Source organism: Rhyacophila brunnea, unplaced genomic scaffold (assembly GCF_057557595.1).
Source record: "Rhyacophila brunnea isolate RB1 unplaced genomic scaffold, BYU_Rbru_1.0 scaffold_9, whole genome shotgun sequence".
NCBI lineage: Eukaryota > Metazoa > Arthropoda > Insecta > Trichoptera > Rhyacophilidae > Rhyacophila > Rhyacophila brunnea.
In genome coordinates this window covers 28518593-28536086 of record NW_028233361.1, presented here as the reverse complement: position 1 = coordinate 28536086, position 17494 = coordinate 28518593, and the positions used below count along the sequence as shown (strand labels likewise).

The 17494-nt window shown below is 33.7% G+C and overlaps 1 protein-coding gene across 1 annotated transcript in view; it reads left to right on the top strand.

Moving 5' to 3' along the window:
• The window catches only part of LOC147063487 (choline transporter-like protein 1), a 35628-nt gene that overhangs the window by 8431 nt on the left and 9703 nt on the right, over nt 1–17494 (top strand). The window contains exons 3-6 of the mRNA XM_085959918.1: nt 2415–2563; nt 5536–5625; nt 9506–9660; nt 16545–16653. Of these exons, the coding sequence (XP_085816044.1) occupies nt 2415–2563; nt 5536–5625; nt 9506–9660; nt 16545–16653 (503 nt within the window). The remainder of the gene's footprint in view (nt 1–2414; nt 2564–5535; nt 5626–9505; nt 9661–16544; nt 16654–17494) is intronic.

The following is a 17494-nucleotide window of genomic DNA, read 5'->3' as shown; positions in this document are numbered from 1 at the left end:
AAATGCATAAACCGAGAGCAGTTTTCAGTATTCGACGTAAAACGTATTCTTGACACGTGTGTAAGTTTAACCCGGATTCTTCCTTACTCGAGTCCGTTACCTGCTATCGCCTTACCCGTTATGTATTTCAGTTCCCATTATTTCTGAGTTCCCTGCGCACTGTACTATAAGGGCCGCCTCATTTATTAATATGTATAATCTCATAAAACACCGAGAAATGTCAGAAATGCGTATGTAGGCTATGTAAATACACATTATATGAGCCGCCATTTTGTTTTTGGGATTGCCAATTGATGAATAAAATGATGAACTCTTTACCAATACTCACACGTACCTACAATGGCTCGATTCGAAAATCGAACAGCCTTCAAAATTCGTAATACAAAATGCGTACAAGACTTCTTGTAAATATCTAGAGTCCAAAGTTATTAATACAGAGACCTAATAACTTACTAATTAAATTAAACAAACAAACGAAATTTTAAAAAAATCTAACCTTGTGATAGTAGTTTATTTATACAGGTAAACAAAAACCCTTGGGTGATTGGTATTTAATTATATACCTATTGGAAATGAGGTTACAATTTTTCTACTAATCAAAATTCGTGTCTCTAGTGGCACACTTTTTATGTTTACAAAAGTAGGTAGGGTTTTAGCGAAATGAAAGGGCCGACTAATAAATAACATTCGTAGGCATTTTACCGACTATGTACCATGCCGCTCCTTTAATTAACAAGGCTTGGTTTTCCTGGCATATTTTAAGTAGGTAGTTGAAAATATAACCCATTATGTTTCTATCAAGTTGCCTTTGACTTCCATTATATTGAAATGTCAAGACAAGTTATCATATTACCAAAAATTGATTATCATCAGTGACGTCCCGTGGGGGTGGGCAGATTGAGCGTCGCTTGGGGGCGGCAGTTACCCAAAAGACGTCAAATCAAGGAGAATCATTAGGTATATACAGAAATAGCTACCTAAACTTGGTAATAACAGAAATATCTTTCCATTAAAAATTCAACTAACTGGTTGGAAACGTTTTAAGAGAACTTTTTTTGTCGGGTTCATGATGTCTCGTTTACTTCCGTTGTCCTTGGACTTCACGTTTTTTGTGAACAGCAATGACACGTGCATACATAATTTAAAATGTATCCAAATATGTCATTCGCGAGTTTTGGAAGTTGTCAGGTAAGTATATTTTTATATCCTATCTGAAATCGTAGACTCTCAATATTGTCTATTGAAGCAGAGATGCCATTTAAATTAGATTAGTGGTATATTTCTTGTTAGTAATATATCCAAACCACACCTTTCTTAGATATTGGAGTCATAAAAGGATGATAAAAAGTACTGTACCTATTTAAAAAATGTGGCGACATTTTGGCACCGCCTGAGGGCGGCATTTTGTCTAGGGACGTCACTGATTATCATTATATAATGCGATTCCATAAAGAAGTTACTGATACAAGAATCTAGAAACATGTAGATTTGGTTCTGTTTTCTGCTTTCTGCAACGATACCATGTTGAGTTGCAATGAGGTGTAAAACTTTTGGTCTGACATGAGCCACGATTTTGTCAAGAAAGCTTTAACCAGATCATCGTGATTGTCGTGAAGAAAGGGTTTTTTGTTGCCATCACAGGCCCTATCTCGGCCTAATCTAGCCTAGAATAAATCCAAATTCTGGGTTTCATATATTATTACTTATATTTAATTTTGAAGATAAATAACATATAATATTAAAATAAATATTATTCGATAACATTTCTATTGGAGTTTACATTTAACTCTTTTATTTTTTGTTATCCATTTGCCATGATATACGTATTTTATGTTAAAAATGGTTATTCTTTATTTATTTTGGTATTTTTTTAAAATTAGAAATAATAGACTGAGATAATAATAAATTAAACCATCATAAAATAATAAAAAAAAAACATGAGAATGAGTCAATATTTTTGCATTATTTTACAATTGGCTCTTTTTTGAACAATTTCTCAAATATGACAATTGACGTTTTACTTTCAACATAATAATATAATATGTACTTAAGATCGGTTTTGCATCGATATTATGGAGGATGTAATATTGCCATAAGATGAAACCAACTTTAAATTTTCTCGTTAAAACAAGATAGGTACCGACCGAAGTTTCTGAGTGTGTAATTAATTTTCCACCAATCTAATTATTAACCTTGATCGCTTTGCTGATATTTCGGGATTTCGACATGTCGAGATTATAGTTGTAGAGATTTGGTCGGAACTCTCTAATTCTAATTCATCATTCAAATCTTGTCGTGCTCGAGAAGCTTCAGTCCGAGTACCGATGACATCACAATGGTTAGATGCAACGGAATTTACAATGCCTTCGACAGGTTGCGTGTTGACTGATCGTTGTTCGTGTTTTTGCTTCCAGGTCAGCATGATTGGTTACTGCATGTATCATGGAGACATATACCGATTAATTAATGGGTATGACGATTGCGCCAATGTGTGCGGACGCCCGAACACCGCACCTATTGATCCTCGGAGCAGTTGCCAACGTGAGGATATGACGACGAAAAAGTAAGTCCAAAGGTCCATTAGCCTTCCGACATAATAATGACACACATTTGTCGATTCCAAATATTCGAATTTCAGTTGTTTTGTATGTCATATACCTATTCACTATATTAATAAAATATCGCTTCATCCATCACAATAAAGATTTATTTCAATCAATCATCTAGGCGTAGACCCTAGGTTATAGTTAAGGCCGTCAAAAAGTATAGACACCTATTTTTCTTTTACTCGTGCACAATAAAAATCACGAAACAATTCAAATGAAAAATATGTATTTACGGGAATGGGACGATTTGGCACCGCGAACTGGCCTCCGGCGATTGGCCTCCGGTAATTGGCCGCCGGTACAATCGGACGCCGGCCCAATTGGACGCCGACCCAATTCGACGCCGACCCAATTGGCCTCCGGGAGGATTGGACGCCGCACAGTTGAATTAAATGCGCAAAGAAATAGACGTACGTTACGATTTGTTGGAGTAAATAAGCAAGTCAGTTTAATATGCTTCTATCTTCTCAGTAGTTGTACCTTATACATTTCGCGCTTGACACATTTTTAATATAGATTGAGAATAATTATTATGCCTTATGATGTTTATTAAAAGAAAATAATTCTTCCCTCGCTAAAACTTAAAGATGTGCATAATCAATTAATTTATTGTCTGTACATGGGTACTTATTTATATTTACAACAAAAATTAAAAATAATGTTAGATGTTAGAATGAAAATAACATTATATTTCAGCGTTTTATCGACTTAATATTATAATAAAGCGTAAACATGTATATTATTATGCATAAATCCGTATTTTAAGATAGTATGAAATTACAAGCAAAATATTAAGTAAGTTATCTGCTAAGTATACATTTTTCAGTAGTTTGATTGATAAACTACTTAGGTACTGGGTGCCGGACGAAATCCCGAAGGCCGAAATCCCGAAAAATTAAAAAAATACAAACATCAATAATTGCGCAATTTTTGTAAGAGAGAAAAATCCCATTTTTTGCGGAAAATGGATTTTCCGATTGCACAATTTTTTTTTCAGGAGTGACCATTTTGTAGAACGAATGGATTTTGTGTCTCTTGCAAAAATTGCGCATTTCACGATTGCGCAATTATTGATGTTTGTATTTTACATTTTTTTATATTTCCACAAAATATGGGTTTTTGTGTATCTTGCAAAAATTGCGCAATTATTGATGTTTGTATTTTTTTTTCGGGATTTCGGCCATTCGGGATTTCAGCATTCGGGATTTCGACCTTCGGGATTTCGTCCGGCACCCAGTACCTAAGTAGTTTATCAATCAAACTACTGAAACATTTATACTTTTTTTAAAATATTTGTTGTAAATATAAATAAGTACCCATGTATAGACAATAAATTAATTGATTTTGCACATCTTTAAGTTTTAGCGAGGGAAGAATTGTTTTCTTTTAATAAACATCATAAGGCATAATAATTATTCTCAATCTATATTAAAAATGTGTCAAGCGCGAAATGTATAAGGTACAACTACTGAGAAGATAGAAGCATATTAACTGACTTGCTTATTTACTCCAACAAATCGTTACGTACGTCTATTCCTTTGCGCATTTAATTCAACTGTGAGGCGTCCAATTCTCCCGGAGGTCAATTGGGTCGGCGTCGAATTGGGTCGGCGTCCAATTGGGCCGGCGTCCGATTGTACCGGCGGCCAATTACCGGAGGCCAATCGCCGGAGGTTAGTTCGCGGTGCCAAATCGTCCTAGACCCGTATTTACGATAGATTACGTGATTATATTATTGATTAAAGACCAAAAACGTACTCAAATATTCAGCAGAATGCTTGGCGATGTTGGCTGAATCCGAAAGAATATTTGGGAGCATTTAAGTTCTGATAACGGAACTTGGATCCATCATTACATAACAAAATCCAATATCAGTCGACACAATGGAACAGAATTTATGTAAATTCGCTGAAGAAGGCGAAGACTTTTTTCGACTGGGAAGATAATGGCTACTGTTTTTTTGGGATTCCCACAAAATCATTATGATTAATAATGGCAAGACAATTGGATCATTTTAAAACAAATTGAAGGAAAAACGATCAATTTTGGTGCAAAAAAAGTTCTTTTCCAGCAGTACAGCGCACAGTCTCACAAATAGACTATTAGCGATGGTGCCCACAGAACGCATCGAGCGGGCGAAGTCGGCGTATTAAGTGTTTATTCATAACCATAATCACACGTCTCTCGCCGCCCATTACCCTTCACCTATGTAATAAGCGGCCCAAGCAGCACAAAACAATTATTTTTACAGCGTCTCTCATAACAAAGCAATAAAAATATTATATTATTTCGGGGCTTGTAATAAATATTTACGACGACATTATTCAACCAGTGAAATAAAGGACATTCAATAAAATTAAACAATGCGTTCTCTGTTATTTAATAATGACTTTTCGCCCGTCGATCGACGACGCCGTCCAGAGCGTGATTTTGCTCGCTGTGTTCAATGAATGGACTCCATTGTATTTTCTTTCATTCGTAACGCCGAGAAGCGGTGATTCGCGAAAAAACGATGATTCATGCGGCGGGCGCGTATAATGCGTCGCCAAATCCAGTGGGCGCTGGCGTATTTGATTACGTTGTATTTTCGATGATTTACGCGCCACTTGTATAAATTTTGCGCGAGCGCCGCACTCGCTGCGTCAATGGGCTTTATGCCTTTCAATGCCAAAATTGCATGAATTACCTACGTATCGAATTGATTTCACATCCACCATATTCCCTATAGTCCGAGTGATTTCTTCCTGTTTCTAAGAAATTTCAAGGATGTCACAGTACCTAAATCTAATAATTATTGCATTCAGCAGTAAAAAAAATATTCTCCGCATACATTTTACAGGTTTATGAGAAATACAGTTTTCATGTAAATCGTATTTTATAATTTAAGCATTTCTTATATTTTAATTAATAACAATTCTATCTTTCACAGGTTGTTGGTTCTGAATGCAGTCGGACAGACGATGGTAGAGCCCAACAAAATCCACAGACAATGTGTGGAAAACTGCGACAAAACAGAATTGTAAGTTTCACTGCGAATATTAAATAAAATTATTATTTTGTAAATCCACTGAGCTGCAGATTTTCGACAATTTATATTGACTTTAAATTCGATTTTTATGGATAAACGCAGTTATAACGGAGGAAACTTCATATAAGGCGAGATTTATTTTATTCTGAAAATGCACATTTTTATATCATATTTCGTCGACGCTGATGCAATAAGGCAAAGAAACGTCCTCATCTATGTCGGTGGCGTATTTACGAAAATTTATCGTTGTTTTACATTTTAAATGTATCTTAATCTTGAATTAACTTATTCTGAGATTACCTATCGATTCAATGAGTTAGGCCCGTTTCAGACGGGACACCGGTGTCGCGCTCGATATAATATAGGAGGCCTTTGTATTGTTTTTATGATCGCCCCATGGCTAATGAGTCATCGCATAATTTTGCGTTATAAATTAGAACATAAAACTGGCTGCGGTAATAAAAAAAAAGCATCAGCGGCTTGAGAATGTAGTGGCCGGCGGAAAAGTGTATCAGACACGCGTTGACTCATTACCTCTGGGGCATTTATAAACATAATACAGAGGCCCTTTATTCGAATACAAAGGCCTCCTAGGTATATTATATCGAGTGCGACACCGGTGTCCCGTCTGAAACGGGCCTTTGTCTTTACATAGAAGCCATCTGATTTCTTAATCCCTATACCGCTATACCTAAAGTATATTTTCTGAATACTTGTTAATATTTATTTTGTATCATTCAATTTGATTTTACCTGATTAATCGATGCCTGAATGCCATTAAAATTTTTTATCACACTATTACATTTAACCTATGACGTCATATGCCTACGAAGTATTAATGTCAATCTAATGGAGAAAAAAATGTACCTGACCATTAAGTTATCGCACTGTGCTAATGGGAAATGATATCGATTTAATTTCAATATTAAAAATGTTACAAGTATCCATCATTAATACATTGTGGGCAGGTAATTTTATGCCAGGCGTTTCAAAACTGGGGGACGCGGGAAAACTCCTATGGAACGGGGATGAATATTAATTATTACGTAGAGAATTAATTTCAAATAAGCGTACTCATAAAACTCTTTGTAGATATAACGACAGTTGTGGTTTTAGTTTTGTTGGATAATGGCGACACTTATATACTATCTAAATAGGGCATCGAGTTAAAATGTTTGAGAACTATCGTGGCGTAGATGTATCCATTGATAAGTCATATTGTTCATTTCCTAGTATTGATATTTTACAAACATATTAACTGATATTAGCCGATGACGAAATCGTAACGACGTGAATCGAAAGTTCTATACGCTTAAGGGCCCCGGTACTGTGTGAAGTTCGAAAATGAAGAATAGCCTAACTAAATAATCATCTGTATAGTTTGTATGAAAGATGTATATTATGTCATTATGCTACGTTATATTTTCTCATTTCAGAATTTATCATTTTATAATGACATAAATTAGGTAGATACCTATATAAAAAAGAGTCTTATTTTCAACGTAGTCGAGATACAATTGAGGGGTTTGGGTCGAAATCCCGAAAGCCGAAATCCCGAATACCAAAATCCCGAACGCTGAAATCCCGAATGGCCGGAATCCCGAAAAAAATAATACAAACATAAATAATTGCGCAATCTTAACACTTATCTTGAATTGCACTAAGAGTAGGAGTTTTTGTCTCTCTTATAAAAATTGCGCAATTCAAGATTGCGCAATTATTACTGTTTTTTGTATTTTTTTATTTTTCGGGATTTCGTCCGGCACCCACAATTGAGAATAAAGCCATATTTTGTACATCACATATTCGTAGTTATAACATTTTTTCAAAATATTATTTTACCAACACGTGTAGGTGCATATAACCTATATCTTTATTTTTCATTTAATTTAACATTAGGTAGCAAGCTACAATCGGCAATTTTTTCAATGAAGCTTGTAACTGACTCAAAATTTCGGAGAAATTGCAACATTCTCTGGCTTCATTCTCAATTGTAACACGACGATGTTTACAATAATAGTCTGTTATGGTATTAATACATTGTATGTGGTCGTGAAATGTTAATTTATAAGATGATAAAATATTAGATATCAAAATAGCATATACGTCATTATTACAAAGCTGTAGTAATCATATCACCCAGCATTAAATGAGTGACACACTTTATTATGTATGTTCTGTTGTCAAAACAAAACAACATAGCGATAATGAATGTTAGTATTTCCTCAATCATAACTAAATCAGTAGTGCCTATTACGATGTATTAATTTCGACTATATCTCATGTAATATTTGTGCTGCATTTGTATAAATTGGAAGGAGGATCCATGAATCCTCACTCACTCATTGAGTCCGTCACGCGACGTACTATTATCACGAGTCATGTAATCAACAGTCATTCCTCTCGAATCAAGTCTCTCAGTTCATTAATATAATCAATATTTTGATCACATCGATCTCATCACTACTTCACAGCCCACGATTATAATCTCACGCTGTCATCCTTATCATTGTATTCTTATATCGATCAATAAACTCTCCTCTAAACAACTTCAAGCAAGACGACCTTTTATCACATTTACCGCCAAAAAGCCTGCAGATTATTTAGGCTAAGCTTGCAAAGATAACTCAAATTCTTTATTTTTTTACCTTCACACATCATCGTAGTTTATTAGATTTGTATTACTAAAAAGGTGACAGTCCAAAAATATAATTGGATCTAATATAGGTAAGTTAAACGAGATAGAATCCAATTTGTCCAATACACATATAACATGTAGGTATAATATGTAATTGTCAATCAAAAACAATCACACTTTGCTCTGTAATCTTTATAATACAGGCTTACTACTGTCGCAGTAGCACTATTATTGATTATAGTACATACTAATGACCGATATAGATTATTAAACAATTTTCCTCTTGATTACAAAATCAACATATTATGATATTGATGTTTTGTTTATTTATTCAGTATTATTTTTGTATAACAGGTTTTGGCCAATGCCACATGTACACATAACACAGTGTAATTAATAAAAAAAAACGGTTATATGTAATACAAATGATAGTAATTAGAGAAACTATTGAACAATAATACCTTGTTAATCAGTTTAGTAAGGTTTAGTACATCCAAAAATATCAAATAAAAATACATCAACCATAATGGTGATTGACAGATAGTTAATAGGCAGCATCATGAAAAACGGCGTCTATAATGGGGTGGGGTTTCTTTCATACCACATAATTTCGAGTTACGTTGGTGGGAACATGACAAATAATATAATACTTTCTGAATACAAGTATGAGGAATTGCTCTTCAAGTAAACAGGGATTGTATTGATAAACATATACAGATGAAAAAGTATGGAATATTTTATTCGATTTTTGAAAGATAAGAAAAAAATCCGCGCGTACTTTTTTGTGAACCAGATCCGGTTTCATTATGTGGACAAAACGATGAGGAAGTCAAATAATATTGACGTTTTTAAGAATTCTTATACTTAGGTATAACGTACCTAAATAATAGGTACTCGAGTTTTATACAAATTAAGTTGCAAAAGAAATAAAATATATGCATGAATTCAATACATTCATTCATTCATTTTATTGCACACTGTTAAACTTCAGTATCCGTCCAGGATAAACACAAGGTCACGCCATGGGAATTCGTGGAAATTGATATTTTTTAATAGGTTATTTTTTTGATTACTGAGACTATGGCTGAGACGGCATTTTGAGTCTGTTTTCGGACGGGACTTTCCTAAAGCCGACACTGTATTAAACAATATTATTACATATTTATGGGTGTGTATTACTTGTTTTTATTCATTCAAGGACTTCAACATTTTAATTTACCTGTATATTTTTAGCCGGGAGTTTTTCAATAGATGCATACCAAATAAAAGCGAAAAGGTAGTTAACACATTCTTTTCAAAAACTGGAATTTCAAATTTCTTCCAAGAGGCCTCTGAGGATCTACATCTATGTTGGAGAGAGATTGTGTATTTATGTTTAATTGCTTTTGGTAAGTATTTTATTTTTATTAATATTGTATACAAATAAATATATCATTGAACAATATCGGTAGCAAAGAGAAGGTAAGCGATGGACAATAAAAACGTGGTATTACTACCAAAAGTTAGTAAGTGTCGAAATCGTGTAATGGAGTAATTGCAATTTGAAGTTTAACATGCCCTCTAACATCAGGCATAATGCTAATTTATTTGTGCTTTGTGTGCATGAATGATTTTTTTTTCTAGCATACATATTTATATACACATAATCTGTTGTTAACTCTAAATACCTAAATTATGGACCTAACAACCTATAGTAGCAACCCAACGATCGTGAGGTTACTGCCAAAAGTTGGTAAGTCTCGAAATCATGTTATGGAGAAATTGCAATTTGAAGTTTGATATGCCCTCTAAAATCAGGCATAATGCTAATTTCTTTCTGCTTTATGTACATGTTCTGTATATTGGATGGCCTTGTTTTTTCTAGCATACAAAATTATATACATACACTTAATAAATCGTTAACTCTAAATACCTAAAATTATCGACTTACCAACTTTTGGCAGTTTTCACGTAAACATTATTGATAGAATATATACCTATTTAGTTTTATTATTAAACATGTTTTGGTTTACGTCCACGTTAATATAAATACTTATATTTTCGTGGTACCCGACAACATCAGTCGTCTAAGAGCAGAGTGCGCGGTTTCAGCACGGTAAGTACTCATGTGATTGCTGTGAAACACGATTTTGAAACCCCACAACTGCACAACAAAATCGATTGTAAAGTATACACTTCATCCTCCTTCTTGTTGTGTCATATCCGTTATCAGATGTTGATTTTCTCACTGTACGTCGCTGCTCTAAAAAGGGATAGAGTGCAGAGCTCAAACCAGTCTCTGAGGTTCTTGAATAAGGATGTTCTTCTTCAACCAGGGTCTTGTTAACCGAAGATAATCTCTTGAACGATAAGATGGGGAAGTTGATATCTCTCCGGATTTTTTCCGTTTTTATTTCTTTGGTCTTTTTCATCCTCGATATCACCTCGGCATTTTGTAACTTGCTATGCTACACTAACATTATGAAAGCTTCAAGTTTTCTGAGCGTTATTTCTGTGAGTTTCCACGTCTCATTTTTTTTGGAGCAGGTTCTATCAATAAACGTATTCTACATCTAAAATGTACGCTTATCATCGGCTGAAGTCTATCAACTGGTGAATGACGGCCTTCCCTAGCTCCTTCAACTCATCTCGGTCTCAAGTTCAATAAAATTGGAGAATAACATATTGATAAGTAATTATTTAACGCCATCAGCATACTGTTATTTTCATACAATGCTCTCTTTGTAAACAAACATACAGTTTTGTTTTTCTGGTTATGCGCAAGATGTTTGCTAAGCCCCTAGTTTTTCCATACCGCGCAGATAAATATTTTTTATGGTGTCACATCCGTCGTCTATACATTCAACCCATTAAAATTAGACAGATATTGTGTCTAAGCATAATTTAAATAATATGCTGACACATAAATGTCGAATTGCAATATTTCTAGCACTAAACACTTTCTTCACAAGTCAACGTAAACGTTAAATGTTAAATAATCATTTATTATTTAGCCTTCCTCTCTGGTTTTTTAAAGTAAGCGCTAAATAATTAATTAGTAAAGTATATTCGCCACTTGTACATGTTGTGTCACAATAATAAATTAAACATAACGTGAATATTATTATTTTCCCCATTTTAAGTGACAATCGAGTGAATTTTATAGGTACACAATACAAATATAGCAACAAAATGAAGTGAACTCGAAATCGTAGCAAATGTCGTAGCGTCCGTACATCGTAGAAGCGTAGAGGCGTAGAGGGTCAGCGTAGAATTTGGAGGCGTACACAAAAGTTATTTATTATTAATAGGATTTTTCATAGTACTGAAATATTTTTTAGGAAACAATGTTTTTTACGTAGCAATTTTTGATAGTAAAAATTGTGGTTGCAGAGCTAGGCTAAAAGCTTTTTCTCAGTGTCCGTCCACACACGAGCCCAATATATTGACCACGCCGATGTGACATCAACCAAGGCTAACTTTGAGGCATTTGAAAAGTTTGCTGCGTCGTATTGAGGACGGAACAATTATGATCCCTCTTTAGATTCAACACTTTCAACTCCTGACTCCTATGTTTCGGCAAGGTTTCAGTACACGAGTACAACTTATGTGACGGCAGAACAAGTCAAGATACTTTATTTTATAAAGTCTTTCTTTAAGCACCAAGGTGAAGACATCAGTCCCGTGGAGCTTCGTTTTGGGACAAGGAAGTGTGGCACTGAAATCTTTTCATTCTGACTCGTAATGAAAGGCGGCCGTGCACAAATCGCAGCTGCATATTATATACGACGGGTGAAAATGGGGTAACTCAAAGCATACCTACTCTTAACAAAGTTCTATATAAGGTGCATTGGGGTAATTCCGAATATGGGTATATTCCGAAAGTTCAAAAATTCTACCAATCGAAGCGATATTTTCCTATTGGCAACATTTAGTCTAGAAGCCATGTTCATTGTGATCGCCTCGTAAGTCGTCGCTAGTCGCTAGTGTCAACAATGCGTGCATACCATCAAGTTTTTTCGGAGAAGTGTTTTTCGCGCCATTTTTGCTGATTCGTAATTACCCCAACTTACATATCTCGGAATTCTGGTAAGTTATTTGAATAAGTGATTGCTTTTACGATAGATTATCGTTTTTTACGAATTTGTGAGAGGAGCACAACGTCCTAGTTGTGTTTTTAATTTTTTTTCGGAAATACCCCTTTGGGGTTATTCCGATATAAATTCATTCCGCAATAGCCCACTTAACTTTTTCATAGTAATTGGCAGTGATTCTCAATCTGTAAAGAAACTAAAATTTTATCTAATTTAGATGTACATAATATACTTAATTAAATTAATATTAAAGTAAGTAAATTTAGCGTCGTCCTAATAAGAAGCTATCGCACGCCCTATTATAATCTTGGGTAAGTGCGGTAACGCCAGCCTTCACTTAACAGCATAACTAGTGTATCCGACATCATGAGCGAATATAGCAATGCTGATGTTATAGATTATCTTGATTTTGAAGAATTGATGGATGAATACTCTGAAGATGATTGAAAAATATACAAGGAAGAACCAAGGTCACAAAAAAAAACAAAAGATGTGAAATATGGTGAAAGTTTAACTGACAAAAAGATACTCACCAACAACGATTCAAATTCTCTCTGTACTAAGAGTAAAGGTGTTGGCAAAAAAAGTAAAGGTAAAGAAAATCAAGCGGATAAAACAGACAAAAAAACGAAGAGAAAAAACACATTGAAAGAGATGACAAAGACAACGTTGATGTTTTTATAAAAGGAAAAAATATGACAACTAGAGAAGACTCAAAAGAAAAAGACAAAGATGAACAACTGCTACTAAAACTGAAAAATAAAGATATAGTATACAAAACTCAAGAAAAGGACCCTGCCATGAAGGAAAATTACAAATTAAATGATTCAGTGCTTGTCAGATATTCAATCAGAAAAAATGGAGGTACTGTATTGGGTTCATAGAAGAAATAATAAAACATGAGGAAACATACTTCTCTATCAACTTCTTAAAAACTATGAGACCACAGCAGCAGCTAACCTTTATTACGACCAAAAGAAAAGATAGTGACAACGTTCCAGAGTCATTAATAGTGAGGTAGATAGATATACAAAAAACAGTGCTGATGAAATATAATATTACTTATGTAATGATAAAGATAGAGTTTAATTTGACTGATTGCGTACCAAACCAATAGATCATTATTATGTATATGTGAGGCTTTCAGACCATGTCTTAAGCAATTCTGTTATATTTTTTTAACAGTGTAGCCCGCATTTTAGTTTTAGGTTTGCTAGCAGGAATAAATAAATAAGTTTATGCCATAAAAGTAGATGAAAATGATTAAAAATACAAGTTCCGACTTTGATTTAACATTTTTAATGTTGACTAATTTAATTTTATGGGTATGAAGAAAGTTTATTTTGCTATGCAAAAAGCAGTAAGTAAGCAAAAGATATCTTTATAAAAAATATTGTTCTATCAAGGTAGTCAAATAAGAATGTAGACTCAAATAAAAATTGATTTTTAAAATTATCACCTTCTTTGATTTTCCTCGTCTTTATTTTATTGATTTAAGGTGGTAGGTACTTGTGTCATATTGGAATATTTTTTCTCATTATTTGTCACCGGTGGGAACAAAACTGGTAGTAACAACGGGGAATAAGCCTGCTCTGCTTTACCCGTTCCACAATCCCTTTAATCCTAAGTTCTTAACTGAAATGTTGAGAACCACTATCTTTTTTTGGGGTAATTCCGAACTAATAGTATCAAAAGTTAGGGATTATGGATACTGATAACAAAATTGATAATATTTTGTGTTAGGAGTAATTACGGTCAAAAAAGAAAGGTAAACCTTCGGTCAAAGTGCAATAAAATCAACTTTTGAATAAATTCGGAATTACCCCAAGATAGTTCGTAATTTCCCCAATGCCAAAAAAAAATGACCCAATATTTCAAAGTCTCAATTTAAAGAACCCGACTATATATTCAAGAATCTAATATATATGTATCATACATCTTTTCTTTAAGTACACAGAGGTAAAACAATAATGGCAGTAAATATAAAACACTTAGAATAATTAACCGAAATATATAACCTCTAGTCATCTCATAGAAATTCCTGTCGGAATTACCCCAATGCACCTTACGTGAACTTTGGTGTTTCTTGATATTCTGAGGTAATCTATGCGTGCGCAAGCAAACATCGTAGAGCAGCGTTTCTAAAATGGTCCGCGAGGGTTTCTGGTTTTTTGTAAGATATAATTTTGAGAAAATGATTGGAGAAGACTACATAATATCTAAAAATAATTACAAGATAAAAAGAACTTTTTATATACAACGTTTTTAAATTTTCTGTTGAATCGTGTAAACTTGACTTGACTAGCTTAAACGATCAAAAAAAATGTACTTGATAGAAATACTGAATAAATAATATAGAATACTGAAATGTCATTTTGACATTTCATATTGATTTCCATAGTAACGCACGTATATATTAATAATTTAGTTGCTAGGAGCCCAGACACCCATGCAACCAATAAAAGTGTTTTATTTTTTACGGATTTCTTCCAAAATAACTTTTCATACAAAACAGAATTAACTTAAAATTAATTCAATTCTACTTAAAGATGGCTAAAAGTATTAAAATAATGCATTGGCATCGTGTTCTGATATATTCTAAAAGTTTCAAATGTCTTGCTAGTCGGGAAGTTAGTTAAAAATCGATTGCAAGATTTCTACTGGATAAACAACCACCGGACAAACAAGAATACGACCTAATAAAAACGTTGTAAAATACATCAATCTTACTTAAAACTATGTTAGATGACGTTTCCGGATATTATATTAAACCATTACAATCACGACAATAATTATAAATTATATGTGAATATAATTATTATGTGTAACACTCACACGTCCGGTGGCATCACGAGATAAAGTATGTATTCGTTCTGATATTTCAATTGTAGCATATTTTGTGAATCATCGATTTCGATAAACGATCATTATTTCCTTCTTTTTATTTAATGGTGTTTGCTAACTGTCAATTCTTGGTTGTGAAACATTGTATTATTTAAAATAAAACACTATAGATAGTACTTATTTATTACATAAACATCATTACCGGGTTCGCTTCAATTAAACAGTTTACAATGTCCAATTATTAAAGGTCCTGACCATTGATATACTACTGGATGAATCATATGCTTCTTAAAATGACGTCCGATTTTCAGCGACTCGGCCAGTGTTAAAACTTACTGTTTTAATATCAGCGGACTTAACTCGATATAAGCTCACTTAATATTTGTCTCGAATACGACCTGGCAATAATTATGAGTCCGATCTAGCTTGCATCTTACTCTAACAAATAGACAGCGCATGACGACTTGCTCTGTCCGCTCAGACATGAATTTTTGGTAGCTTGCAAGCTTTGGGTTGCAGACACCCTTAGGGTCACTATTCCAAGAACGCAAATTTAGTTTTACAGCCAGGGCAATACGGGTGAAATTCGGGAATCCATGTTAACGGTCTTAACGCATTATACCTACAAGGAAATATATTCGTAATATCTTCTTTTGTGGTACATTTTTAAAATGACACTTGTATGGGAACTCCTCATCTAGTAGTATATCAATGGTCTTGACAGTATGTATTAAATATTATGGAATTACTACCTATTGCATTTACTGTATTTTATTTTAATTTAAACATTTCTTGGTTATCCAACTATCTTACCGACATATACGCTAAATTTATTATGCACTACGCCAAAAATGTAGGTACATATACTTATATTTTGATTTTGAAAAAGAAAAAAATAAGTAATTTTGTCATGTACATATTAAACTAAATTATTTAATGGTCAAATAGTCACAATATGATGTCACAGAGTTGAAGCTTTCGACATGTGGCTGTATAATAGACGCACCCTGAAAATTCCGGGTGACAAATATTGAACTTATCAATCGAATAGGAAAGAACCGAGAGGTACCTCGGCCACATTATGAGAGGACAAAAGTACAGCATTCCCCAACTTGTCATACAAGAAAAGATTATATGTAAGCGTAGCAGAGGACGACGCATTTATTTTCGCGGCTTAAGAACCTCCGTGATTGGTACGAGTGCAGCTCTACTGAACTATTCCGGGCAGTAGATGATAAAGCTAAGATCGCCCCGATGGTGGCCGACCTCCGCTAAACTCTACGATTCAACATGACATAACATGCGTTTGTTATTTTTTTTAATATTTTTAACTTAACTTTGACCTATTTTTTCAGTGTTTTCGGTGATAATGTTAATATTATTTCGATATGTGGTGGGCTTCGTCATATGGTTCGTTTTGATAGGAGTATCATTGACCAGTGTTATCGGGACCATTTTCCTGTGGTGAGTTAACCAAACATTGTATAATTATATTCTGACCCAAATTATTGTTATCTCAAAAAACGTGTTTTATGTAGTAATATATTATATTTCATTAATAAATTTATAGATGTACTATGTAATAATACGATAGTAAATGGTTATATTTGACTGGGACACTATTTTACAGGAGAGCAAAAATAATGTTTTGAAATCAGTTAAGTATGAAATTTAAAATCAAAATTTAGTTCACTTTATATCAAAATAATAATAGTTACATTTCATTTGTTGCTTAAACTATTTTGTTATCATATTATTTTTTAAAAAGGCATAAAGAAACCTAATAATATATTCATACAACTGTATGTTTATGCCACGTTGAAGAATATGCCATTAGGAACACACCGTGGAATAAATAAATAAAAAAAACTGCATTTATAACCATTTTGCTATTGCCTATTACAGTACATACCTACCTGATTATGAATAAATTATGGATTCACTTTAAGAGGCCAGGTCAGAGGTTTTTTATAAGCTACAAATGCCGGGTTCATATTTACATATGTACATTCAGATATAGGAAAGCATATATACTTGACAAAAAAGTGGCGCCACTTTTTGGAGCTCACACGTATGCCGGCGTTTTTAGGCGTTCGTAGCGCTTCTAAAAACGCCAATGTGTTCTTGTACTAATTGTTTTGACTTTTAAGCCGGGATTCGTAATGCATTGAAAGGGTTAATTCTTCTTGCGAAAGATACTATATTAAAATATAATAATAGTACTTTAATAACGATCACGACCGGTATCGTCTGCTTAGAAGGACATTCTCATCCACTGTGTGGACGAAGCCAGTATTTTTTTCGC